The sequence below is a fragment of the Callithrix jacchus genome, chromosome 7, assembly GCF_049354715.1.
Source record: "Callithrix jacchus isolate 240 chromosome 7, calJac240_pri, whole genome shotgun sequence".
NCBI lineage: Eukaryota > Metazoa > Chordata > Mammalia > Primates > Cebidae > Callithrix > Callithrix jacchus.
The window spans coordinates 79478994-79505463 of NC_133508.1; the positions used below are offsets into that span (position 1 = coordinate 79478994).

General features: G+C 44.9%; 2 protein-coding genes and 1 long non-coding RNA gene across 4 annotated transcripts; 2 read left to right on the plus strand and 1 right to left on the minus strand.

Annotated features, from left to right (window-relative positions):
• Positions 1 to 225: 225 nt before the first annotated feature.
• Positions 226 to 15883, plus strand: ERMAP (erythroblast membrane associated protein (Scianna blood group)). Its single transcript, XM_078331432.1, has 11 exons — positions 226 to 403; positions 545 to 634; positions 869 to 1216; positions 5285 to 5401; positions 5977 to 6009; positions 7364 to 7396; positions 9164 to 9184; positions 10304 to 10324; positions 10423 to 10449; positions 10838 to 10864; positions 13417 to 15883. The coding sequence occupies exons 1-11, from the start codon at positions 358 to 360 to the stop codon at positions 14130 to 14132; spliced, it is 1479 nt and encodes a 492-aa protein (XP_078187558.1). The 5' UTR covers positions 226 to 357; the 3' UTR covers positions 14133 to 15883.
• On the minus strand, positions 9973 to 15639 carry LOC128932639 (uncharacterized). The gene is made up of 2 exons (XR_008482698.2): positions 15396 to 15639; positions 9973 to 12198 (listed from the first exon to the last, which is right to left on the minus strand). It is a non-coding gene; the product is annotated as an uncharacterized LOC128932639 (long non-coding RNA).
• A 3917-nt stretch (positions 15884 to 19800) lies between the features above and the next one.
• Positions 19801 to 25822, plus strand: ZNF691 (zinc finger protein 691). 2 transcript variants are annotated; one of them, XM_002750701.6, is made up of 2 exons: positions 19801 to 19844; positions 24292 to 25822. In XM_002750701.6, the coding sequence occupies exon 2, from the start codon at positions 24301 to 24303 to the stop codon at positions 25147 to 25149; it is 849 nt and encodes a 282-aa protein (XP_002750747.1). In that variant the 5' UTR covers positions 19801 to 19844; positions 24292 to 24300; the 3' UTR covers positions 25150 to 25822. The 2 variants fall into 2 exon arrangements, with proteins under 2 accessions (XP_002750747.1, XP_054115210.2); XM_054259235.2 differs by lacking the exon at positions 19801 to 19844 and adding an exon at positions 22786 to 22982.
• Positions 25823 to 26470: the final 648 nt, after the last annotated feature.

The following is a 26470-nucleotide window of genomic DNA, read 5'->3' on the forward strand; positions in this document are numbered from 1 at the left end:
AATTAGCTGGGCATGGTGGCAGGTGCCTATAATCCCAGCTACTCAGGAGGCTGAGGCAGGAGAATCGCTTGAACCCGGGAGGTGGAGGTTGTGGTGAGCCTGAGATCGCAACATTGCACTCCAGCCTGGGCAACAAAAGTGAAACCCCATCTATATAAAAAAAAGACCATTACTGGTGTTTCCTTGGTTAGTTCTGGGTATAAGTTCTGGATCCTCACTCATCTCATCTGCATCGTCATCCTCACTCACTCCATTTAGAGACTTGTAGCACGCCAGCCTCCTTGTGAACATTTACCGCGTTCAACCCCCACCATAATCCCTCAAGGAGGCACAGTTCACAAAATACCCGTTTTGAAGATGAAGAAACAGTCTCAGAGAAGTTCGGTCGCAATACCCCGAGGAGGTAAGTAGCAGAGCTGGGATTGGAGCCCCGGCCTTTGTGATCCCAGAGCACCAGCAAAGCTGTGGCAGCCCGGCTCCTGGGTCATAACCTCTGTCACGCCAAGCCCATCAGCCCGCTTGTGCTGTGTCCTGTCTGTCCTAGTTCGGATGGAGATGGCGAGTTCCGCTGGCTGCTGGCTCTCTGGCTGCCTCATCCCTCTCGTCTTCTTCCGGCTGCCTGCACATGTGTCAGGTAGGAGTTTCTGATCCTCTTTCCTTGCCTGGTACATGGGATAGGGGCATCCTAGAATAAGGAAGCTTGGTCGGAAACATTATTGCTTTTGGGGTTCTGTTCCCTCCGCCCCGCAATCCTTTCTAGAGCCCTTCCCGAGCTCTGTTTGTCCCTGGGATATCCCCTTCCTCGTCCCTTTCCAAGCTTTCTCCTGCGCTCCCTCCCAGTCAGCCTTGTCTCTTTTTTTTTGTCCAGGCCTCGCAGGGGATGCCGGCAAGTTCCACGTGGCCCCGCTAGGGGGCAGAGCCGAGCTGCTCTGCCCTCTCTCCCTCTGGCCCGGGATGGTGCCCACGGAGGTGAGGTGGTTGCGGTCCCCGTACCCGCAGCGCTCCCAGGTTGTGCACGTGTTCCGGGATGGGAAGGACCGGGATGAAGATTTGATGCCGGAATATATGGGGAGGACGGCGCTGGTGAGAGACGCCCAAGAGGGAAGTGTCACTCTGCAGATTCTCGACGTGCGCCTGGAGGACGGAGGGTCTTACCGATGTCTGATCCAGGTTGGAAATCTGAGTAAAGAGGACACCGTGATCCTGCAGGTTGCAGGTTAGGATGGGTTTGAGGTGCCCAGGGTCATCTGTGGCGATTGGACAAGCTCAATCAGGACCTCCATGTCTAGGCTTTTCTTTCATCTGCAATGTAGTTTTTACTTGCCAGGACCGCTCAGCCTTACCCAGACACGTCCATCAATCTCAGCCGAGGCTATGAAGCTGGCCCAGGCATTTCTAATAAGGAAGGAACCCAGACTTTGGAAAACACGGTACAATGCAGGTCCTGGTTAAATAGGGCTTGGAGGCTCAGATAGTTGCTTTTCCTCCCTGGGTCATCTTTCTATGCTCCATTATCAAGGAACTCATTATGATGGCTTCAAGGGACAGATCCCCTGCTGTAACAGGATTTACTTAATGGGACCTCTCCTGGGATTTCAGAATACATAAAGGGTCAAGAAGATAGAGATAGTGTTACTCTCTCTCTCCCTTTTTTTTTTTTGAGACAAGGCCTTACTCTGTTGCCCAGGCTGGAGTGCAGTGGTACAATCATAGGTCACTGTAGCCTCAACCACCTGGGCTCAAGTAATCCTGCGACCTCACTGCCATGCCTGCCTAATGTTTTTTTACTTTTAGCAGAGATGGGGTCTCCCTATGTTACCCAGACTGGTTTCCAACCCAGCAATCCTCCCCGCTTGGCCTCCCAAAGTGTTGGCATTACAGGTGTGAACCACTGCACCCAGTTGAGAGTGTTCTCAAACTAACTTAAATATTTAAAAAAAATTAGTCTACCCAAAATCAGTCCAAAAAAATCAGTCTACCAATATTTTAAAAAATCAGTCTATCAAACCAAACCCAAATCAACCCAACCCAAACCATGTCTTTGCATTTGCTTGAATGACACTGGCTTCACATGGTCACATGCTGATTATCTTTTGGTCATAACTTAGAATTGCATACCATGAAGTGAGGATGAATCAATTACTTCAAAACACATACTAGTTTTGAATTCAAAACACGTACTAGTTTTGAAGTAACTGATTCATCCTCACTTCATGGTATGCAACATGAAAGACAGACTTTCCAAATACGGAGTCCTTTGGGGTGAAAAATAATTTTTTTTTTTTTTTGAGACAGAGTTTCACTCATTCCAGCCTGTCGCCCAGGCTAGAATGCAATGGTGCAATCTCAGCTCACTGCAACTTCCACCTCCTGGGTTCAAGTGATTCTTCTGCCTCAGCCTCCTGAGTTAGCTGGGATTACAGGCGCCCACCACCACACCCAACTAATTTTTGTATTCTTTAGTAGAGACAGAGTTTCCCCACATTGGCCAGGCTGGTCTTGAACTCCTGACCTCAGATGATCTGCTCACCTCGGCCTCCCAAAGTGCTGGGATTGCAGGTGTGAGCCACCACACCCAGCTGAAAAGTAATTTTTAAAAGGGGACCGGCCGGGCGTGGTGGCTCAAGCCTGTAATCCCAGCACTTGGGAGGCCGAGGCGGGTGGATCACGAGGTCAACAGATCGAGACCATCTTGGTCAACATGGTGAAACCCCGTCTCTACTAAAATTACAAAAAATTAGCTGGGCACGGTGGTGCGTGCCTGTAATCCCAGCTGCTCGGGAGGCTGAGGCAGGAGAATTGCCTGAACCCAGGAGGCGGAGGTTGCGGTGAGCCAAGATTGCGCCATTGCACTCCAGCCTGGGTAACAAGAGCGAAACTCCGTCTCAAAAAAAAAAAAAAAAAGGGGACCAAGGTGCCCAAAGGAATCTGAATCATGTGATACAGTTATTGCTATGGGTAAATTTTTAAATGTCTGAGAATAAAGCTAGAGACTGGCTTATCCCATTGGGAGGAGTGTGGGGAGAGGGTAGAGAGATTGCAGACATTCAAGTTCCATTAACAGCTGCCTCTGTTCATCACAGGAGGCCATGGGGAAAGAGGGCTCTGGCTGGACCACACCCTAGCAGAGGCCCTGCTGGTGTGCAGATTGGTGGGATGGTTCCCAGAGCCCTGGGCCAAGTGGAGAGAACCTCAAGGCAGGGTACTTCCACCCCTGTCAGAGGCCCACTCTCTGAAAAAAGCTGGGCTCTTCCAAACAGCAGTGTCTAGCAGAGTCAGGGACAGCACACTGGGGAATGTGTCCTGAACTGTCCACAACATGGCCCTTGGCCAAGAGAAGATCACAGCCGTGGTCACAGCAGGTAAAAGCTGGGGTGGAAGCAGGTTTGAAGCCGCTGGTGCTTCCAGAGGAAACTCCTACCCTAGTAGGAACTTTAAGAGGAATTTTCAATTTTTTTAAATTCTAAGGGTAAAGCATGTATATTATATAAAATTTGAAAAAAATCTAAAATATTTAAAGGAAACTGAAAAATGGCCTATAGTAGCTTAAATTGGAGAGAACTGCTGCTAACAGTTTTGTATCTTTCTTGCAAGACTTTTTTGTATATATGGATCTCTGAGCATGTATATGGTTACATACGTGTATTCTTGTGCCCGGGATTTTTTTCCACTTAGGATGTCATGAGCACTTTTTTTTTTTTTTTGCCCATGTCCCTAAGTAATATGATTTTAAGGGCTGCATAGTATTTCACCATGTGGCTATAGAATAATAAAATTAATCAAAGCCCTGTTTCTGGGCATCTGGATGCTTTCCAATTTTTCTTATATTATAATGAAGGGTGCAGTGAACATCTTTGAACATATTTTGAAAAGTGATTCTGATTTTTTTCTTTTTAGAAAAAAAAATCTACTTCCGTGCGTCTGTAAGTAGAATTAATGGGTCAAAGGGTTTGAACCTTTTACTTATTTTTTCTTTTTTATTTATAATATAGATGAGGTCTCACTATGTTGTCTGGGCTGGTCTCAAACTCCTGAGCTGTAGTGATCCTCCCGCTTCAGCCTCCCAAAGTGCTAGGATTACAGGTGTGAGCCACTACACCTGGCCTAAACCTTTTGAAGATCCTTGAAATGAATTGAAGACCAGTCCGGCCAACATGGCGAAACCCTGTCTACCAAAAAAATACAAAAATTAGCCAGGCATGGTGGTGCGCACCTGTAATCCTAGCTACTCAGGAGGCTGAGTGCTTTATATGACTGACCTGTTTAAATCTCTCCAAACCTCAAGGAAATAAGGAGTCCTGCCATGCACACATTTTACAGATGAGAGAAACTGGGCTTAAATGGGCTCAGTCTCCTGCTTCAGGTCACACAGCATTGAGCAAGGACACACCCCTGGCTTAGGCTCTTAACCACCTCTAGTTATATCCCCCTTTTACTTGTTTCTTCTCATCTATTTCCTCTTTGTTTTCCCCTTTCTCTCCTGCCTAGGCTTCAGGCCTGCTGCTGTAGCACCATAGAAATTGCTTTGCCCGGGTGGACAGTGCTCAGAGCAAAAAGGTTGCTGTTTACTCTTCTAGAGCACAGTGGGGATTGACAGGGGTAAGCAGGCAGGTGCTCCTGGGAAGACTGGAGGTGCTTAGTGAGGAGAGTGCCTTCATATCTCTGAAGTCCCTGCCTTATTTTTCCATTGAGTTATAGGGCAGGATGAGATTGTGGTCCAGAAATTTGTTTAAGCCATCATCTTGAGGCAGGACCATCTAAACCATTCCTGAGAGAGGAACATCTCAGGTTTTTTTTTTTGAGACAGAGTTTCACTCTTATCACCCAGGCTGGAGTACAATGGCGCAACCTCAGCTCACTGCAACCTCCGCCTCCCGGGTTCATGTGATTCTCCTGCCTCAGCCTCAGGAGTAGCTGGGATTACAGGTGCCTGCCACCACACCTGGCTAATTTTTGTATTTTTAGCAGACACGTGGTTTCCCCATGTTGGCCAGGCTGGTCTTAAACTCCTGACCTCAAGCTGGTCTTGAACTCCTGAACCCCTGCCGCCTCCACCTACCAAAGCACTGGGATTACAGGCAGGAGTCACCATTCCCAGCCTTAGTTATCTTTAATGCCATCCAGGGCTTGAGTTACCAAGATAAGCAAAGAGCCTCTTGGCCAGAGGTCTCTCCGTAGAGGCAATGGAGACAGTTGGGGTGTGCCTGAGCCACCTGCCATCTGAGGCATGCCAGAAGCTCTTGGCCATCTCCCTGAAGGTAGTTGGTGGTGGTTTCTGTTTCAGCCCCATCTGCGGGGAGCGTCTCCCCCTCAGCAGTGGCTCTGGCTGTGATCCTGCCTGTCCTGGTACTTCTCATTCTGGTGTGCCTTTGCCTTATCTGGAAGCAAAGAAGAGCAAAAGGTAATTATGTGTAAGGGAGCCCAGGCTGGCGGGAAGTGGACTATGACTGCTCTGGGAAAGGGCCAGGCAGAAGTAGAGGTAGACATGACGCCTGTCCTTAGGTTGGGGACCCTGCACATTGGCAGGGAGAAAACCAGTAGAGCGGTGCCCTGAGGACACACATTGCAAAGGCAACTCAATAAGCTGCAGAGAGGCCCCTGGGCAGAGCTGTAAATTCTCATCCTTTGAAAAATTAGAAAAGAACCAACTATGCCAGCCTTCTAATTAACTAAGAAATTAATTACAGCCTTTTAATAAAGAAATTTAGTTATATCTATCGGATAAGACTCTCATAAAAATGGTCACATTTCACAGGATCTCAGGACTGCAAAGGACTTTGAAAGTCACAGCCACATAATCCAACATTCCTCCCCTTATCTGACGGTTTGAAGACTCTCTAATCCTTTCAAATGTCCACTTACCTATAGTAACAAGAGTCAGTCCTACTCAGGCAACCTGGACCATCTTGGGACAATTGTGCCTGTTAGAGAAAAAGCCCTTCCTAAGCTAAGCTGACATTTTTCTCTCTCTTTTAGAGAAGCTTCTCTATGAGCATGTGACGGAGGTGGGTAAGTGTTCTTGGCTGGGGGGTAGGGGACATGTTTCTTTTGTTGTTAATTTCTGTGCCCCCTACCTACTAACCTGGATTCTGTTCCTGAACATTCCATTATCTGCCATCCTTGGTGGTGGTGGCAATGTCTAAATCCATTGCTTCCAGTTTTTACTGCCTCTTACTTAAAATAGCTTGCCTTCCTGTATGTGTAATGATTTTTGCCTGTGAGCTCATTGTTTGATCTTATTCCGTGGCAGTTGAGTAGGTTGAACATGGGGGAAGCTTTTATTCATTCAACAAATAGTTGATAATTATCTACTAAATGCTCTGGACAATACTAGATTCTGGGATGCAATAGTGAGTAAAAGCAGACATAGTCTTTGCCCTCCTGGAACTTTCAGTGTAGACAGGGAGATGAGACGAATTAAATAGTTACACAAATAAATGTGCACAAATGCTACACAGGAAAGCTCCTGGTTCTGTGAAGGCTATGACCAGGATGAACCAACCAAGCTTGAGGGTTGAGGGTGTGAAGTTTGTCCTGAAGGACTAGAAGTCACGAGTGAAGAGGGAATGGAAACCATCCACTGCAGAAAGAAAGCTTCAGAGAGAAGCATGGTCGGGGAGAGTGGCACTCACTGGGTTGCTCAAGAGGTGCAGGAGCGCGGGGAATAGTGGCAGAGGTAAGGCTGGGGAGTTAGGAGGGACTGGGCTTCTTGAGGCCTGGTGGGTCACATTCAGGATTTTAGTCATTCTTGTAAGATCAGTGGTAAAACAAAGAATGGGAATATCAGATGGAACTGTGCTTTGAAAAACTTGGCCAGGCACAGTGGCTCACACCTGTAATCCCAGCACTTTGGGAGGCCGAAGCAGGTGGATCACCTGAGGTCGGGAGTTCAAGACCAGCCTGACTAACATGGTGAAACCACATCTCTGCTAAAAATACAAAAATTAGCAAAGCATGATGGTGGAGGCCTGTAACCCCAGCTACTCAGGAGACTGAGACAGGAGAATCGTTTGAACCCTTGAGGTGGAGGTTGCAGTGAGGCGAGATTGCACTACTGCATTCCAGCCTGGATGGCAGAACAAGATTCTGTTTCAAAAAAGAAAAAAAAAAAAGAAACCAAAACTAAACAATTCTCTCTGGCTGCAGTGTTTAGTAGAAACCAGAGGGAGTAAAACAGGATGTGGGAGACAATTTGGGCTGTCGTTTCTGTTGTCCAGATGCGAGTTGACTAGGGACCAACTCAGGCAGGTGGAGGTGAAGATAGAGGTGGACGGGTCCAAGGGCAGGTAAAATCAATAGGAATTGGGGGCCCTCGAGGCAGTGGCAAAAAAAAATCTCATTATCTTTTCCTTTCTTCCTCTAGACAATCTTCTTTCAGACCATGCTAAAGAAAAAGGTAATGATATATAAAAAGGGGTAGAGAATAAAAAACACATTCTTCATTTTTCTATGTAAATGTTGGCAGTCATTATTATGTCTGTTATTATAATATTATACACACACATGCACACATATATCCTCCTTTGATATTACTGGAATTTAGTTTGCAATGTCAAGGGGCTATGGAGCTGGTGGCAGTGGGTGAGGAGGTGTCCAGGTCATAATTCATAGGCCTAGATTACCATAAATGCCCTTCATTAGCCTTTCTGCCAATCATTTAAAAAAGAAGTCTACATAGTATTGAGAAGTATATTAATGTGGTCATATGGGATGTATAGGAATTTCAAGAATTCATACAACCTTTGCATAGAGAGAGGTGGTGTGATACAAAGGAAGGGTCGCAGGCTCTGAATCAGATCATTGGTCTGCCACTTGCTGGCCTTGAAGAAGTCACTTTACTGCTCTGGGCTTTGGTTTCCTCATCAGCAAATTTCGGGTAAGTTTCCCCTTAGCTGATGGTTTTCAGTGTTAGAACAGGCAACCTTAAAAAAACATCTGTCACAGTGCCTGGAACTCCTTTGCCTTATTGCCATTTTGTCTTCATTAACTGAATATTTTTGAATTAATTATTCAATTAATTGAACATAAATTGAAAGATACCTTGTTGAAGTCTATCTGGGAAGACACGTCACTGGCTCAGATGACTCCAGAGTGAATGATTTCAGCATCTCCTCTCCTCCCTCCTTACATCTCCTCCAAGTGGTACAAGTGTGGGGTGTATCTGGCAGACAATGGCTGTTCTGCTCAAGGTGGGAGGGAACAGTGTGGGGTAAGGGTGAGGGCCTCCGACTCAGGAGTCAGACAGACTTGGATTGAATCCTACCTCCTTGGTCACTTACTAGCTGGAAGACCTTGGGCAAATTTTGTGTCCCTGTGAGCCTCAGACCAGCACCCTATAAAATGGCAATAGCAATTCTAGGCACCTCACATTATTGAGAGGATTCAGTGCCTACTGCAGTATCAGCACAAAAGTCAGTAAGTGGAAGCTGTTAGTAGTGGAGATGGTAACAATAGACCATAAACGCCTTAGGAGCTGAGTTGTATTCAGCTGCATTGCTCCAATGTCTAATGCCTAACACATGCCTGGCCCTTGGCACACACAGGGCCTGGTAGTGGACTCAGACTTGGAACTTCAATTGTTCAGCAGGGCCAATGCTGGTTAGGAGGAAATGTGGGCCACATGGCCCTCCAGAGAAGCTGCAAGTTCTCTCTGGCAACCTATGTCTTATCACATATTTACCCAAATCTTCTGGGACCTCCAATTTATAAAATTTGTGACCTCAGGGGAGTTACAGTCACATTAACAAGTTCATGCTAGGCCTTCAGCTAGTTTTACACCTTAGATATCATCAACAATGGGCTATAAAAGGACAGCAATGCATACACTCATATACTGCAGTTATAAACATATAGCATACACTCACATACTGCAGTTATAAACATATAGAAACACTCATGCAGACAGCAGAAATGAAACCAGACAGATGAAAAGGAGGGGAAGGGAAGAAGGAACCATAGTCCTGGGGATGCTGGGTCACTGAGAGAGTGGCATCAGCACCATCGGATTTCTGGGTCTGACCTCTGGGACATGGAGCTGGACTAGTGACATAGAAGCATCACCATCATTTTAATCTTGGGGGGTAGTGTGATGAGGCTTCCACAGCTGCAAGGAAAAAGAGGCAGGATCTGATCACTCACTCCTCTCTCTCTTTCTGGTTTTTAGGAAAACTCCATAAAGCTCTCAGTAAGTTCTGCTCCTCATCCATGGCACAAACTCCTTCTGCTGACATCTTTGCTTTAAAATGAGCATCTCAGTTTCACTTCCTGGGGCGGAAGGGAGGGGGCAAGCGTAATTCAAGCCATGGGGACTGGGGCTTTCTTGGCTCTCAGAGTCCTCTTTCCTCATGTATTCTCTGCCCCTCTTTTCTGCACAACTGTTATTTGGTCTTTAAATGCAAAATGTTTGCCAAGAAGAGATGTACCTCCCATAGGTGAAGCCATCTGGAAGTTCCTCTTATCAACCAGGCATGACATTTCCTTAGATGGGGTCCAAGAGGAAGGGATCCTCATTAAACTGAATATACTGGAGCAGTTTCTTTTCCATCATTTCATGTGTGAGGACCTCTTTTTAACATTAAAAAAAAAATTTGGCCTGGCACAGTGGCTCACACCTGTAATCCTAGCATTTTGGGAGGCTCAGGTGGGTCGATCACTTGAAGTCAGGAGTTTGACACCAGCCTGACTGTGACCAATATGGTGAAACCTCATCAAAAATACAAAGTTAGCCGGATGTGGTACTCCACGCCTGTCTTCCCAGCTACTTGGGAGGCTGAGGCAGGAGAATTGCTTGAACCTGGGAGGTGGAGGTCGCAGTAAGCCAAGATTGCACCATTGCACTCCAGCCTGGGCAACAAGAGCGAAACTCTGTCTCAAAATAAAAATAAAAATAAATCTACAGACAGGTGACATATCTATGTATTATTATTACACTGAGAAAATGTACATGATCACAAAGTTCAATACTCAGTAATAGTTTTAAATGAAGTAATATTTTATTCTTCTCCCACAACATCTACAGAATTTACGTTGTCGTTACCTGTAGGTGTGAGATGTGTTATTATTTAGCTTGCAGATAAGGTTTAGCTCACATAGGAATTTGCTGATCCTCTGCAGTATCTTCTGGGGATACTCCCACGGTGCACAGCTGAGATCAATTGCTCTTGCAAACTCTTCTGGGGAAGTTCCAGGGTATGGCTATTGAGTATCTATCTGCTCATGGTTGGGATGGGACTGTAGCATTATGGGAGGAGGCCTCTATGTAGAGACCCTCCTTCTGATTTGCCAAATTGTTTTGATTCTTTAGAGAAACTCCGGAGTGAACTGAGTAAGTTTCCCATGTTCTTACAACTTCTGTACCAAGTTATCTCCTGTTGCCCTAATGTTTCCAGTGATGTTTCATCCCCCTTGTTTCTTCTTTCATAGAGCTGAAAAGAGCTGCAGCAAACTCAGGTGAGATGAACTTTCTCCACGTTTGACTACCACCCTAGGGAGTTCTCAGTGCTGCTTTTTTTTTTGAAATGGAGTTTCGCTCTTGTTACCCAGGCTGGAGTGCAATGGCATGATCTCGGCTCACTGCAACCTCCACCTCCTGGGTTCAAGCAGTTCTCCTGCCTCAGCCTCCCAAGCAGCTGGGATTACAGGTATGTGCCACCATACCCAGCTAATTTTGTATTTTTAGTAGAGATGGGGTTTCTCCATGTTGGTCAGGCTGGTTTTGAACTCCCGACCTCAAGTGATCTCCCCCACCTCAACCTCCCAAAGTGCTGGGATTATAGGCATGAGCCACTGTGCCTGGTCATCTCTAGTGCTTTAATGATCCCTCTTTCTTGTTTTTCAGGCTGGAGAAGAGCCCGGCTGCATTTTGGTAAGTTATACCAATCAAATAGATCTCCATTTCAGAGCACATCCTCCTTATGGCTTTGTAACCTTAGATTTTTTCCCATTCCTCTGGAATGTATGTGATTAAAAAATTTTTAAGTCAAATCTGTATATCTGCTTATCAAATTGAAGAAAATCTTTGTGATCTATCTTGAGGTCATATTAAGGTTTAGAAAGCATCCCCTCTTTTAGAGCACTGATAAATATTAGGTTTGGTCTTCTTTTTTTTTTTTTTTTGAGACGGAGTTTCGCTCTTTTCACCCAGGCTGGAGTGCAATGGCGCCATCTCGGCTCACCGCAACCTCCGCCTCCTGGGTTCAGGCAATTCTCCTGCCTCAGCCTCCTGAGTAGCTGGGATTACAGGCACGCACCACCATGCCCAGCTAATTTTTTGTATTTTTAGTAGAGACGGGGTTTCATCATGTTGACCAAGAGGGTCTCGATCTCTTGACCTCGTGATCCACCCGCCTCGGCCTCCCAAAGTGCTGGGATTACAGGCTTGAGCCACCGCGCCCAGCCTAGGTTTGGTCTTCTTAAGTGTTTTCTGTGATTTTTGAGATTTTTCTTAAGTTTGTCGGTTATTTGTATTTCTTTTTTGTGTGATTTGTCTGTTCCTGTTCTATTTGGGCTGTTTTTTGATTTGTGAGGACTCTTTCTAGATAAGGTATATTAGCTCTTTGTCATATTTGTCACCAATTAGTTTTCATTTGCGTGTCCTTGTAGAATTTTTCTGATGCACAAGTGTTTTATTTTTATGTAGTCAACTTCATTCATCTTTTCTTGTGTAGTCTCTTCCATGCTTTCAGGTTTGGGAAGTCCTTCCTATCCCGCAGCCAGATAAATAGCCACTGCTTCTGCCTCTTTCCACACATATGCTGTTTTCTTCTTTCTCTGCAGACCGATTTGCTTAGGGGTGGTGATTGAGATTCTCAGAGAAGAAGGGAATGCGTTGAGCAGATGCCCCAATGATATATACTACGAAAAGTTTTCATAGTTTTATTCTAAAAGATTTGTACCTCTCTTTCAGTTTATTTCTAAATAGTTTGCATTTTTTTGCTGCTTTTCAAATGGGATCTGCTTTTTTCACTGCTTTGGGATCCTTATTGATTTTCTAGGCTTTTATCCTCCACCTGTTCACACCATCTTCCTTCAGGGAAAGTAAAACAAATCGATGAAGTGGCCACTCGAGGGAACTCCAGGTCACCTTGGCTGGCGTTCTGGGAACTCACAAACCCTTCCATCTCACATTCAGTCTGGCTTACTGCCACCACCTCCACCGAGTATGGTTTATGGACTAGCTCTCCAAGAAGATCCTGTTTCCTATATTTGGGGGAGGAAGGAGACTCACTGTGACACTCATAATCCACAATTTTAAGAAAGAATCCTTCTCTCTATATTAACATTTAAAAATAATAATTTAGTCCCAGCGACTTGGGAGGCTGCAGTGGGAGGTTCACCTGAGGCCAGGAAGCCAAGGCTGTGTTAGGATTGCATGCCAATGAATAACTACTGTACTCCATGCAACATAGTGAGACCCTGTCTCAAATAAAATAAAGCAAATAGATAATTATAAGTAGTAATTTTAGGTGATAAAATGAACATCATGCACTCACTGTAGGAATGACACATTAGTTCATTAAGTCTGCACAATAGCTCTACAACAAAAGTTCTGCTACTATTTCAATTTTACAGATGAACAAACTAAGGTTCAGAGGTAAATAACAAGCCCAAGGTCACATAACTAGCAGGCGGCAGAGCTGGGGTTCAAACATGCTATGTAGCCTCAGGATCTAACATCAAACCCTGTATTTATCATCACACATTTGATTCTTTTGGAGCATCAAAGACAAAGGTAGTGTCTTAGTCTGTTTTCTGTTGCTATAACAGAATACCCAAGACTGGGTAATTTATCAAGGAAAGAGGTTTATTTAGCTCATGGTTCTGGGGGCTGGATGGTCTAAGATGGGGCGACTGTATCTGGTGAAGTCCTTGTGCTACTTCATAGCATGGCCATAGTTGCTTCTGGAAAAACAAAAGGGCAAGTGAGTGCCTGTGAAAGCAGAGAGGAGACAAAGTGCCCTGACCTGCCTTATCACAACCCACTCTTCAGAGAACTAACCCAGTCTGGTGAAAACTGCATTAATCCCTTTGTGAGGGTAGAGTTCCCATGACCCAAACACCTCCGACTAGGCCCTAACTCTGAACACTGCGGCAATGAGGGATTAAGGTTCCAACACATGAACTTTAGACGGACACACTGAAATCACAGGAGGTAATTACTTCTGAAGGATTAAGGCAGCTTCACAGACAGATGAAGAAGAACTTTTTCCTCTTTTACTTAGTACTCAACCAGGAGACCTAGTCTTTGAAAGACAATATTCTTTGGTTCCAGTACACGTGGTGGGGGTGGGAATCCATGAACTAAAATGGGCTAACGACAGTGATTGTAGACCCAAAGATTCTTTTTCCCTGCAAAGCTATCCCCAAATCTCTTAAGACCTAGCCTTCCAAACCTCACCTGTCTGTGACTCTTTGCAGTGGCAGTGACCCTGGACCCAGACACAGCACATCCCAAACTCATCCTTTCTGAGGACCAAAGATGTGTGAGGCTTGGAGACAGAAGGCAGTCTGTACCTGACAACCCCCAGAGGTTTGATTTTGTTGTCAGCATCCTGGGCTCTGAGTACTTCACGTCTGGCTGCCACTACTGGGAGGTGTATGTGGGAGACAAGACCAAATGGATTCTGGGGGTGTGTAGTGAGTCAGTGAGCAGGAAGGGGAAGGTTACTGCCTCACCTGCCAATGGACACTGGCTTCTGCGACAGAGTCGTGGGAATGAGTATGAAGCTCTCACATCCCCACAGACCTCCTTCCGCCTTAAAGAGCCTCCACGGTGTGTGGGGATTTTCCTGGACTATGATGCAGGGGTCATCTCTTTCTACAATGTGACCGACAGGTCTCACATCTTTACTTTCACCCACAGTTTCTCTGGCCCCCTTCGCCCCTTCTTTGAACCTTGCCTTCACGATGGAGGAAAAAACACAGCACCTCTAGTCATTTGTTCAGAACTACACAAATCAGAGGAACGAATTGTCACCAAGCCAGAAGGGAAAGGCTATGCTAATGGAGATATGTCCCTGAAGGTTAACTCTTCCTTACTACCCCGTAAGGCTCCAGAGCTGAAGGATATTATCCTGTCCTTGCCCTCTGACCTCGGCCCAGCCCTTCAGGGGCTCAAGGTTCCTTCTTTTTAGGGATATGTCATATTACCTGCTCCCATCACCATCCAGCCCAGCACCCTGGACTTCATACTCCTGGCCCAACCCTATAATTCTGGAATGTCTCTTCTCCCTAACCAAATCCAGATCCTTTTGTGATTTCTATTTGTATCACTTTTCTCCCAGGACTCAGTTCTGAAGCTTGCCTTTCTTCTAAGGAACTGAAGTTCCCAGTGATGTGGAGGGAGGATTCCTGGAAATGAAACAATCAGTTTAGGTGTAGGTGGAGATGTTGAATATGTGTTACCAAGATACAGCACAGGTTCAGGGGAAAGAGTCTTCTACTCCAGGGGTTATTTAGAAGACGTTTTCTCTGCCTCATCCTGCCCTCAAGCTTTAGTCAAGAAGTTATGGCTCCCAGTCCCTGACTGCTTCCTTATCCCATCAAGGACTGCTTTTCTCTCCTTCTCTGTCTCAGTTCTGACCTCTGGCCCCCAAAGTCAGCTTTCTATAAGTAAGCATGTTTTAGACCATTCACTCTTTCCCTCTTTCTTCAGGAATGAGTTGGGGGAAGCTGAGGAGTAAAACATACCATCCTTTTCTATTTTCTTGATGCTGTTTACAATGTAGTTTGGTGATACCCAGAGCTGATGTACATGCTTTCAAAAACGAATCTGCCTGTTGATGATAACTAGGTACCGGGATTTTAAACACAGTTGCTATAACCCCGAAGAGCCTCAGAAGCACATCAGGGAGCTGGGAAGCACAGCTGCAGAGAGCTCAGCCGTGTATTGCCCTCTGACCTTGGCCCAGCCCTTCAGAGGCTCAGTCTGTTGTGACTGTCTTATGAGTCAATCTGTCGTGCCAGCCCTTCCTGAGATTCAGAGAGGCCCAGCTAGAAAAAGTGGCAGTTTTAACTGCCAACTTAGAAACTGTTTTTCCCCCACAAGACCATTGTACTGGAATACTTGACTATTTGTGTATCAAATGGCCTCTTAGGTTGGAGAGTATTGATTTCAAATAAGAAGTTGGTAGACTAGGTGCGAGGATGAAATAATGACCCTGATTTTTGGGTGTGTTGCAGAAGCCTAGTCACTTTCAAGTCACACTGCATATGTGATCTGGCCTAATCGTGGAGATACTGGTTATCAGTTTGCAGATGAATACACAGTTCTATGCAACAGAAACTGTATCTTTCTGTTTGTCAGAAGTTCTCTGTTCATTCCTGTATTAGTCAAGGTTTTCCAGATAAACAGAAAGGGCAGGGAGGACAGTGGTTATTATAAGAAATAGGCTTACATGATTATGGAGGCTGTTAAACCCCAAGATCTGCAGGGTAAGTCAGCAAGCTGGAGTACCACGAGAGCTGATGGTTTCGTTCCAGTCTGATGGCAGCAGGCTTGACATCAAGGAAGAGCTCATGTTTCAGTTCAAGTCTGAAGGCAGGGAAAAAGCTGATGACCCTGTCCAAAGGCTATCAGGAGGGACGAATTCTCTTAGTCAGGGCAGAGTTAGCTCTTTTGTTCTATTCAGGCCTTCATCTGATCCAATGACCCTTGGCCCACATTTGGGAGAACAGTCTGCACTACTCAGTCTACTGATTTGAATGTTAATGTCATTGAGAAACACCCTCACAGGAACACCCAGAATAATGTTTGACCAAATAGCTGGGCATCTTGTGTCCCAGTCACATTGGTACATAAGATTAACTGTCACAGTGACTAGTGGAATTTTTTGTTTGCTTCTGTACAGTTTTAAAATAAAAGTTTGGTATTTGTTGTTTGCTATGTTGTTATTTTCATTGTGAATGAGGAGTTGTGGGGAAGGTAAGAGATTGGTTTCCAAAGAGCTTTGAGTCCCTGAAGACAAGGTTTGAGTCCCTGAACACATTTTATATGCGTTCATAATAAAGCCATAGTTTTATTCCTGAGTCTGCTCTCTAGTATTTTATTAATTTATAAACTAATAGTGTTCATCAGGTATACATATTTCATTTACCCATATTCAGTTCCAAACATACATTTCTGAATATCCCAATCTTAAAACTAACTCACATAGTTAGCTTTTGGAGGCAGAATACATACATAATATACACACACACACACACATATGATATACATATATACACATGTATGCACACACGCAAGCATGTATACATGTATGTGTATATACACACATGTATTATAAATAGTTGTATGTGTATATAACATGTATATATGTGTATATATACAGATACATGTATACATACATATCTATGTAGATATGTTATATATAGTGTTATAAGGTTATTATGTGTGTATATATATACATATATGTTTGTGCGTTATACATGTATATTTATATACGTATCAGTCTACTGATTTGAATGTTAAGGTCAAGAAATAACCTGAATATATGTACGTATTATACATACATACAACCTTACAACTATATACAACACACATACATACATAGATGTGTATGTATACGTGTGTGTATGTACATATATTATATATACATATATGCATACGTATATATGTATATATAATATCCTTACAGTAATTCTGCCAGGAATTTTTTGGGGGAGAAAGTTGGTACTCCAAATGACTCGGTGGTAGAGCCAAGAATTGTTCTTGGTTTATCTAGCTCTGAAGCCAATGCTCCTTGTTCTTCGCATGGAAACAATGTGCAGATATGAGAAGCCTATAGTTAGTCTACATATCCCATTAGCCTTTTAACATTTTTAAAAATAAAATCTGAAAAAAAATGACCTAGTCGTGGATACTTTGGTGATCTTGTTGCTTCTGGATTGATGAACAACTGTCAGGTTTAACTAGGGATGCACACAGAAGCTGAGAAAATCCCTGCTCAAGGGTGCTGGGACACCTGGAGGTTGCTCTTTGGACAGGATAGTGTTAACTTCTCCAATAAGGAGATTGGGTTATTTTATCTTTAAACTCCCTTCCAGCTCTACCCTCCTTTGATTTTAAGTTATAAATCTTAAGTCAGGCTTCATTGGATGTCTACAGGACAGTCAAGAGTTACCAACTCAAAGTAAAGAAGGCACTTTGGAGATATGTTTGTCAGTTTGCCCTCTGACCTTGGCCCAGCCCTTCAGAGGCTCAGTCTGTTGTGACTGTCTTATGAGTCAATCTGTCATGCCAGCCCTTCCTGAGATTCAGAGAGGCCCAGCTAGAAAAAGTGGCAGTTTTAACCACCAACTTAGAAACTATTTTTCCCCACAAGACCATTGTACTGGAATACTTGACTATTTGTGTATCAAACGGCCTCTTAGGTTGGAGAGTATTGATTTGAAATAAGAAGTGGATGCTGCCTGTGGATGCTGCCGAAGAAACATCATTAATTCTCTCTTCTCCCTGCGATCATGCCTAAGCCAGAGTCTCCTAAAGAGCCGGAACAGCTGAGGAAGCTCTTCATTGGAGGGTTGAGCTTTGAAACAACCGATGAGAGCCTGAGGAGCCATTTTGAGCAATGGAGAACCCTCATGGACTATGTGGGAATGAAGAGATCCAAACACCAAGCGCTCCAGGGGCTTTGGGTTCGTCATGTATGCCACTGTGGAGGAGGTGGATGCAGCCATGAATGCAAGGCCACACAAAGTGGATGGAAGAGTTGTGGAACCAAAGAGAGCTGTCTCAAGAGAAGATTCTTAAAGACCAGGTGCCCACTTAACTGTGAAAAAAAATTTGTTGGTGGCATTAAAGAAGACACTGAAGAACATCACCTAAGAGATTATTTTGAACAGTATGGAAAATTGAAGTGATTGAAATCATGACTGACTGAGGCAGTGGCAAGAAAAGGGGCTTTACCTTTGTAACCTTTGATGACCATGACTCTGGATAAGACTGTCATTCAGAAATACCATACTGTGAATGGCCACAACTGTGAAGTTAGGAAAACCCTGTCAAAGCAAGAGATGGCTAGTGCTTCATCCAGCCAAAGAGGTAGAAGTGGTTCTGGAAACTTTGGTGGTGGTCACGGAGGTGGTTTTGGTGGGAATGACAACTTCGGTCATGGAGGAAACTTCAGTGGTCATGGTGGCTTTGGTGGCAGCCATGGTGGTGGTGGATATGGTGGCAGTGGGGTTGGCTATAATGGATTTGGTAATGATGGAAGCCATTTGGAGGTGGTGGAAGCTACAATGATTTTGGCAATTACAACAATCAGTCTTCAAATTTTGGATCCATGAAGGGAGGAAACTTTGGAAGCAGAAGCTCAGGACCCTGTGGTGGTGGTGGCCAATAATTTACCAAACCACAAAACCGAGGTGGCTATGGCGGTTCCATAGCAGCAGTAGCTATGGCAGTGGCAGAAGATTTTAATTAGGAAACAAAGCTTAGCAGGAGAGGAGAGCCAGAGAAGCAACAGGGAAGCTACAGGTTACAGCGGACTTGTGAACTCAGCCAAGCGCAGTGGTGGCAGGGCCTAGCTGCTGCAAAGAAGACGTGATTTAGACAAATACGTGTATGGGCAAAAAGCTCGAGGACTGTATTTGTGACTAATTATATAACAGGTTATTTTAGTTTCTGCTCTGTGGAAAGTGTAAAGCATTCCAACAAAGGGTTTTAATGTAGATTTTTTTTTTTTTGCATCCATGCTGTTGATTGCTAAATGTAATAGTGTAATTGTGATGCTGAATAAAAATTTTTTTTTTTAATGTGCTGTGTAAAGTTAGTCTATTCTGAAGCCATCTTGGTCAATTTCCCCGACAGTGTGAAGTTAGAATTCCTTCAGGGTGATGCCAGGTTCTATTTGGAATTTATATACAACCTTCTAGGGTGGAGAAGCCATTGTCTTCAGAAACCTTGGTGTAGTTGAACTGAGAGTTACTGTTGTGACCTGAAGTTCATCATTAAAAGGGATTACCCAAGCAAAATCATGGAATTATTGGTTATAAAAATGATTGTTGGCGGCCGGCGCGGTGGCTCATGCCTATAATCCCAGCATTTTGGGAGGCCGAGGCGGGTGGATCACGAGGTTAAGAGATCGAGACCATCCTGGTCAACATGGTGAAACACCGCCTCTACTAAAAATACAAAAATTAGCTGGGCATGGTGGTGCGCGCCTGCAGTCCCAGCTACTCGGGAGGCTGAGGCAGCAGAATTGCTTGAACCCAGGAGGCGGAGGTTGCGGTGAGCCGAGATCGTGCCATTGCACTCCAGTCTGCTTAACAACAGGGAAACTCCGTCTCAAAAAAAAAAAGATTGTTGGCTATGCAATACATCTAAATTGAATAATAGTACCAAATAAAAGTATAGATGGGAATGAAGCTTGTGTATCATTATCATATGTAATCAATAAATGATATAATTCTCTTAAAAAAAAAAAAGGCACTTTGAATATGTACACCCCTGGAGGTTGTGTAGGTTAGCTGTATAGATTCTACAACTTCCAAGACCAGTGGCCGTGAGAGTTGGGTTTGAATGCAGGAGCACAGAAGGAAATTCCACCTTAGGAGGGAACCCAGTCTCTTTAGCTCCATTCTAAACTTTCCAAGTTTTCTCTCAGGCTATGCGCTTCCTTAGGACTACGACTCCCAGCAAGCCACGCAAGAGGTCAAAGCTTATTGGCGGTTTTGCCTGGTCGCTTGCGTTGTGACAGTTATTATAGCCAATGAAAATAAAGGATTATCCTAAAAAGCCAATCCTGGAGAAGTAGGACGGATCATTCCTGGGTTCCGGCTCCGGCTCCGGCTCTTTCCCCCGCCTACAGAGGCGGCGCTGTCCCTGACCGAGCGGCGGGAGCGAGGTGGGTCAGGGTTGGGCCTCAGGTCTGTTGGGGGAGGCGGACACAACTTCGCGGGAAACTCTGTATAAGGCCTCTTCCCTCTCACCGAGGAGTTGGAGGCTGCTGCTTTGCTCCCTGGACCGAGTGTGAAGCCAAGGGGCCTTGTGGTCCCTCCTCCTCGACCCTCGGCCCTTGGCCCCCGGCCCGGGTAGCCAGGTTGCTGTCCCCACCCCATTCCCCGGCCCTTCCGTTGGTTTTGAGTATACAGCCCTCCTGCCACTGACCATAGGTTTAGGGTCAGTCCCTCCTCCTCTCCCACCCCTCCCGCCCCAAGCCCGCCGCAATCTCTGAACCCACCTCTTGTCTCCTTGGGCCTCCGCCATTGGCTTCTCCCCGCCCAGCAACACACAACCCAGCCTCTTGGGCCCTGGCCCTATGACACTTCTGGCAGCCTTTGCTCCGTTTTCCCTTACCATCTCCTGCGACCCTTTGACTTCCTTGGTCCTCCTCTATCTCTGACCCGTTATCTAGCTCCACTGTACAATGACTGTTTGTCAACACCTTGCCCTTGGTCTTCCATAACTCCTCTCTCTCCTTCCTCCCCGCAGCCCTTGACTTGGCCCCAAAGACCTGTAACTTTGGCGCTCCACACCGCACTCTGGCTTGGCCCCTTCCATTTAACCTAGGCCCTTCACCTTCATCGTCTGTGATCACTAGCCCCATCTTCTTGGCTCTTACTTCTTAGACCTGGCCCCTTCTCCACTTCTCAGTCCCTTCCACCCTTGCTTCTCCCAGTGCAGCGGAGCCCCCAGGAAAACAAAGCCAACAGACCCCTTTTCCCCTAAAATCTCTGCAATGCGTTATGAAAGTGCCTCTGTACCTCAGCTGCACTGTCTTCTCAGTAGGTGTTTGGCTTTCTAGCTCTGCAAGTCCCAGGCTTACCCATCCTGCAAGTCTTAGGTCAAATACTTACTCTTCCATGAAACTGGTCAGCCCTGATCTCGTCAGAGAGATATGCCTGTGTCACGTGAACTTCAGTGGCACTGTTTTTATTTATTTCCTTCTTTCCCATCTTCTCTCCTTTTTTCCTTCAGTACTAGTGTCATGGTTAAAAGCACTGGCTTTGAGCTTTGAAGTGATGGACATAGGCCCCAGTTCTACCACTTAATTGCTGTGTGCCCTTGGGCAAGTTACTTAATTTCTCTGAGCCTCAGCTTTCTTATCTCTAAAATAAGGATGAGGTGAAGTGAAATTAGATGATTCATATATGGTGCTTAGTCCATAGCTTAGCACTTGATATGAGCTTTAAAAAATGTTAACTATCGTTGATTTCTGTATAATGTGCTAGGTGCTGTGTTAGACACTGAGGCGTGGGTACAAAGGTGACTAAGGCACAATTCCTGCCCCTGTCCCCTGAACTTAACCTTCTACATCTTGTGACAATTTCTGGAATTCATGATCTGTTTCACTACATTGTATCACAAACTGTGACTGGTAATCATAATCCTAAATCTTTTTGCTCTTACATTGACCTAGCATCCATCCCTGGATAGAACTGGAGCTTGATTTATTATAGGTTCTCAGAATAGCAGTTTTGGAAGTGAGTGGAGGCCAAATAGCTCATTGCATAGAGATACTGTAGCTGTAGGTTAGATGGGAGCAGGGCTGGGGTGCAGGATGGGATGGTGGCGTGAATTAAGATCACATCCTGTCACTTATACATTTAGAAAACATTTGAAGCTTTGTGCTGCAGAAGGAGCACAAAATATGTGCTCCTAATATGACCCAGTCCCTTTCTTCAAGTTGCTTATAAACTACTAGTAGAAACAGACACATAAATAGGTAATTGCAAACCACTATAAGGCAAGCAAAAGATTCTGTGAGCGCATAAAGGAGAAAGTAGGCAGGAATCAGAAGATTGCTGAGGAAAAGTGGGTGAGAATAGACACAAGTAAGCATGAACTGGGTTCTGAAGACAGAGCTGGTCTTTTATTCAACTCATTCAACAAATACCTATTAAGGATCTGTGTATGGCTGCCACTACTCTAGGAGTTTTGGTTACATTAGTAAATCAAAAAAGAAAAAAAAAAAGAAAACAAAGATACCAGTTCTCATGGAACTTGTGTTTTAGGGAAGCAGACAATAAATAATAGACATAAATAGAATGTCAGAAGGTAAGATGTGCTATGGAGCAGTGGGACTGGGAGTGTGGGAGTCATTTTAATTTTGAAAGGATGGTCAGGAAACAGTGAGTTTAAGTATTAAGGAATAGTTTCTGATGTTTACTTGCATTTTTGGAAGTAAAACAAGCTAATTATTTTTCATATTGCTTATCTAAATTCTTCAAGGAAGACTAACAGTGATTGGTAAACTACAGCTCACCTCCTGTTGTTTTAAATAAAGTTTTATTGGAACACAGCCACACTTATTCCTTTATGTCTTGTTTATGGCTGCTTTCAGGATTTATGATACAGTGGCAGAGCTGAATAGTTACAGCAGATATCCCATGGCCATAAATATTTACTATATATTATCTGGCTCTTTACAGAAAAAGCTTGTCAACCTCTGTTTCTGTTGAGGTTCTGTCTGTATTTCACATTTTAGAAGATTATATAGTTTTATGCTATTTTTAAACTAAAAGTTTTTTCTTAAGATCATTTAAAAGATCTTTTTCTTGTATTCTTCATAGGGTTAGGATGTAGAGTCTTCAACAGTTCTAACAGCAGCTGTCATTTGCTGGATGACAGCTTGTGTCACATACTCTGCTTAGTACTGTAGGCATTTCTTCTAATACAAAGTATTGTAATGTGGGTAGGTATCACAATTTCATAATTTATCACAGGTGATGAGGGAGTTTAGACTCAGAGTGATTAAGTAATTTGCAGAGAATGATAAAGATAGTATATGTCACAGTTGTAATCCAATCCTAAATGTAGTCAGTATTCCTTCCTTTATTTGGTGTTTCTTTTTCCAGAAATACTTGCAGACTTGAAGGAATTATCAGTCTCATTTTCTGTCATCAGTGTCCTATGATAGTTTGTGCTTCCCTCCTGCACTCCCCTCATCCCTTGGTTCATGTCTCTCTGTTTACCAGACCACTTTGCTGAAATGTTATTATTTCTTCAGGGCCTAGAGGAAATACTACCACTCTTTTCAGAGGTATATTTCCCCAGCTCTTTCCCTGTCCTTGGCTGTAGGAACCCAAAGGAGTCTGTGCAGCTTAGCAAACATTTACTGATTGCACAAAGCAGGACCTGTTCTGGGCACTCTTATGTGTTTAGTTTTGGGGTGGGGTGTAGGGAATGTGGTTTGTGTATCTGTGCCTGTGTTTATCTTTGTGTATACTTGGTATGTGTGTGCTTGTGTGTGGAATGAGAGTATGGATAAAAGTGTGTAGACATGTATGTGGCTATAAATATGTGTGTGGCTGTGTGTATGTGGCTATATGGTGTGAGTGTCTATGTAGTGTGTATGTGTGTGGTGTGATAATGTATGGCTGTGTGTAGTGTGTAGGTGTGTGGCTGTGTGGTATGAGAATGTGACTGAGTGTGGTATGTGAATATGACTGTGTGTCCTGTGAGACTGTGGCTTTGTGTATTGTGTGAGTGTATATGTGTGATTCTGCTTGCTTCTGTGTGTGTGTGTGTGTGTGTATGTGTGTATGCATGTGTGCATGCAGTGGGGGCTTTGTGTGGTGTTTAAGAATGTGGTGGAGGGCACTGACTGATCAGAAGAAACACAACCCAGACCCCACAACCCAGACCCCGCCATAGGTCCTGGAGGTCTCAGGTGTTAACCCAGATATTTACTTGGTAGATTCTGGTGTGGTCTAGAGAGGGGTAGGGTGGCAGAAGTCTCAAGAAAAGCCAAAGCTGGGCCTTGTCACCTAGGAAAGCCTCAAGATTTAGAGGTTTTTTTTTGTTCATTTTGAAAGCAGGCAAATAAATGGATACTTGTAAGAAAGGTTTTTCAAAAATAATAGAACATATAAAGAGTTACAGTTAACTTACAGTTAGGCAGAAAAATTGAACTTACCCCAAAATGAAAGCTCCTTTACTTACCCACAAATTATAGTCTGGATTGTCATTGCTTAGTGGTATCAAGAAGAGTGACATTATTCAAATGGCACAAATATCATCTGGCAGTGGTGGACAAAGATGGTGCCTTCTTTTTTCTCTGCTGGGTAGCTTTAAATATCTATGAAAGTTTGTCACTTAAAAGGTAGCAAGTAAGTGAGCTGAGATCATGCCACTGCACTCCAGCCTGGTGACAGAAGGAGACTCTGTCTCAAAAAAAAAAGAAAGGTAGCAAGTAAAGGTGTTCTGTTCAAGTGTTCCAGTTGATTGAAGTTATTTCTAATGGATGGTCCCAGGGGAAGGTGTATACCCCTTCAGATAGAACAAATGATTTCTTGTGGTCTGGCCTAACCCAAGGAATAAAGGTGTTGGCCATTTGTGTTCATTCTCAGGGTTCAGAGATGGGCAGTGAGAAGGAGCAGAGTCCAGAACCACACCTGCCTGAGGAAGGGGAAGGGGGTAAGTTTTGGAGAGTGGATGACTCAGAGGGTTCTTGGATCCCACCTGGGGAGAAAGTACATGGACAAGAGAGCCTGTTGGATGAACTGCAAGAAACTCATCCAAAAAAGCCATGGCAGAAAGTCACTGTTCCGGCTCGAGAGCCAGGGGACACCCTTGTTCATCATGAGGCAGATGAGAAGCCCTTTGTATGTGCCCAGTGTGGCAAAACCTTCAATAATACCTCCAACCTGAGAACACACCAGCGGATCCATACTGGTGAGAAGCCTTACAAGTGTTCTGAATGTGGCAAGAGCTTCTCAAGAAGCTCCAACCGCATCCGTCATGAGCGGATCCACCTGGAAGAGAAACACTACAAATGCCCCAAGTGTCAGGAGAGCTTTCGGCGGCGCTCAGACCTTACTACACACCAGCAAGATCACCTAGGCAAACGGCCATACCGCTGTGACATCTGTGGCAAGAGCTTCAGCCAGAGTGCCACGCTAGCTGTGCATCACCGGACCCACCTGGAGCCAGCACCCTACATCTGCTGTGAGTGTGGGAAGAGCTTCAGCAACAGCTCCAGCTTTGGTGTGCATCACCGCACCCACACAGGTGAGAGACCTTATGAGTGCGCTGAGTGTGGGCGGACCTTCAGCGATATCTCCAACTTTGGAGCACACCAGAGGACCCACAGAGGGGAGAAGCCCTACCGATGCACTGCATGTGGGAAACACTTCTCCCGGAGCTCGAATCTCATCCGCCACCAGAAAACTCACTTGGGTGAGCAGGCTGGGAAAGATTCCAGCTGAAGGAAGGCCCCATTTAGAGTGAGGGAGAGAGAGCAAGAGACCCCAACCTAGTGAAGGAAGATCTTTAGCATTTGCTGCTGCTACTTTGACCTCAAGCCCTTCATCTTACTTTGGAGAATGGTTTTATATTGCTTCTGAAGCCAGGATCTCAGGAAATCCTGAGAAAGGACTCTGGAGTAAAAACCCTTGCCTCTTTCTAAGTGGATGAGGCAGTTTCTCTTGTTGGAAAGTCAGAGGACCCAGTCTTGGCTTCACTTCCTTGGGGTGAAAGAGAAATAGGGCAGGCTCAGAACATGCTCATGTCATTAAGCCAGCAGTCCCTTGGCCTTTGAGGAAGTACCTGTGAGATGGGTGTCACTGTCTGAAAGTTCTCTATATTATAGTCGGTGAACTGTTTAGGTAGGAGTGCACTGCAGTGTCCTGCTAGTCCCACCTGCTGTGCCCCAACTTTGCTTCTAGATCTCTGGGCTGGGAGGAGTGGCCTTCTCAATGGAAGGGGCCTCCTTGGTCTAGAGAAAAGATCTGAGGTCCTGCCTTAGAAATAAAAGGGAAACCCTCAGGGAGCCATGATCCAGGGACCTTCACAATCTCCCATGTTTGTTACTTGTTATCCCTCCCCCAACCTGCCTCTGTTTTCCCCAGAGTGATTAGCAGTAAAACCCTTCAATGAAAAGGACCCGTGTACTTATTTGGGGAAGTGGGAGCTGGGGAGATTGTCCCACTGAACCTACTCTGGATGGGAGCTGAATTCTAAGAAAGACAAATGCATAGCTGCTCTGAAAAGCAAAGGAAAGCAGACTGAGTTTCTGGGGCCTTTGAGGAGAAGGGGGAAAGGAAAGGAACTAACATTAATTGAGCATCCACTACATGTGATTGATTCTGTCAGTCACATTTACATTTTTAATCTCATATAGTTGTCACAGCAACCCCCAAGAGAATAAGAAAAGGAAATGGAAGTGAGGAAAGGAAGTCACTTGCTAGGAAGTCATATAGCAAGTATGTTATGGAGCCAGAGTTCAAGCCTGGGCCTCCCTGACTGCCAGCTGATGCTCTTTTCACTACATATACCTTTTAGCTTCTGAAGAAGGAGCCAATTAAGAGGTTTGCCTGGAGGTAGGAGCCAGTGTGGTCTCTTAATATGACCTTGGACCGTTTGTTCTATGGCAGGTCAGTAGCAAGCTTGAGAACCTTTTCATCATTTTATTTTGAGACAGGGTCTTGCTCTGTCACCAAGGCTGGAGTGCAGTGGTGCGCTCACAGCTCACTGCAGCCTTGATCTCCTGGGTGCAAGTGATCCTCCCACTTCAGTTTCCTGAGTAAC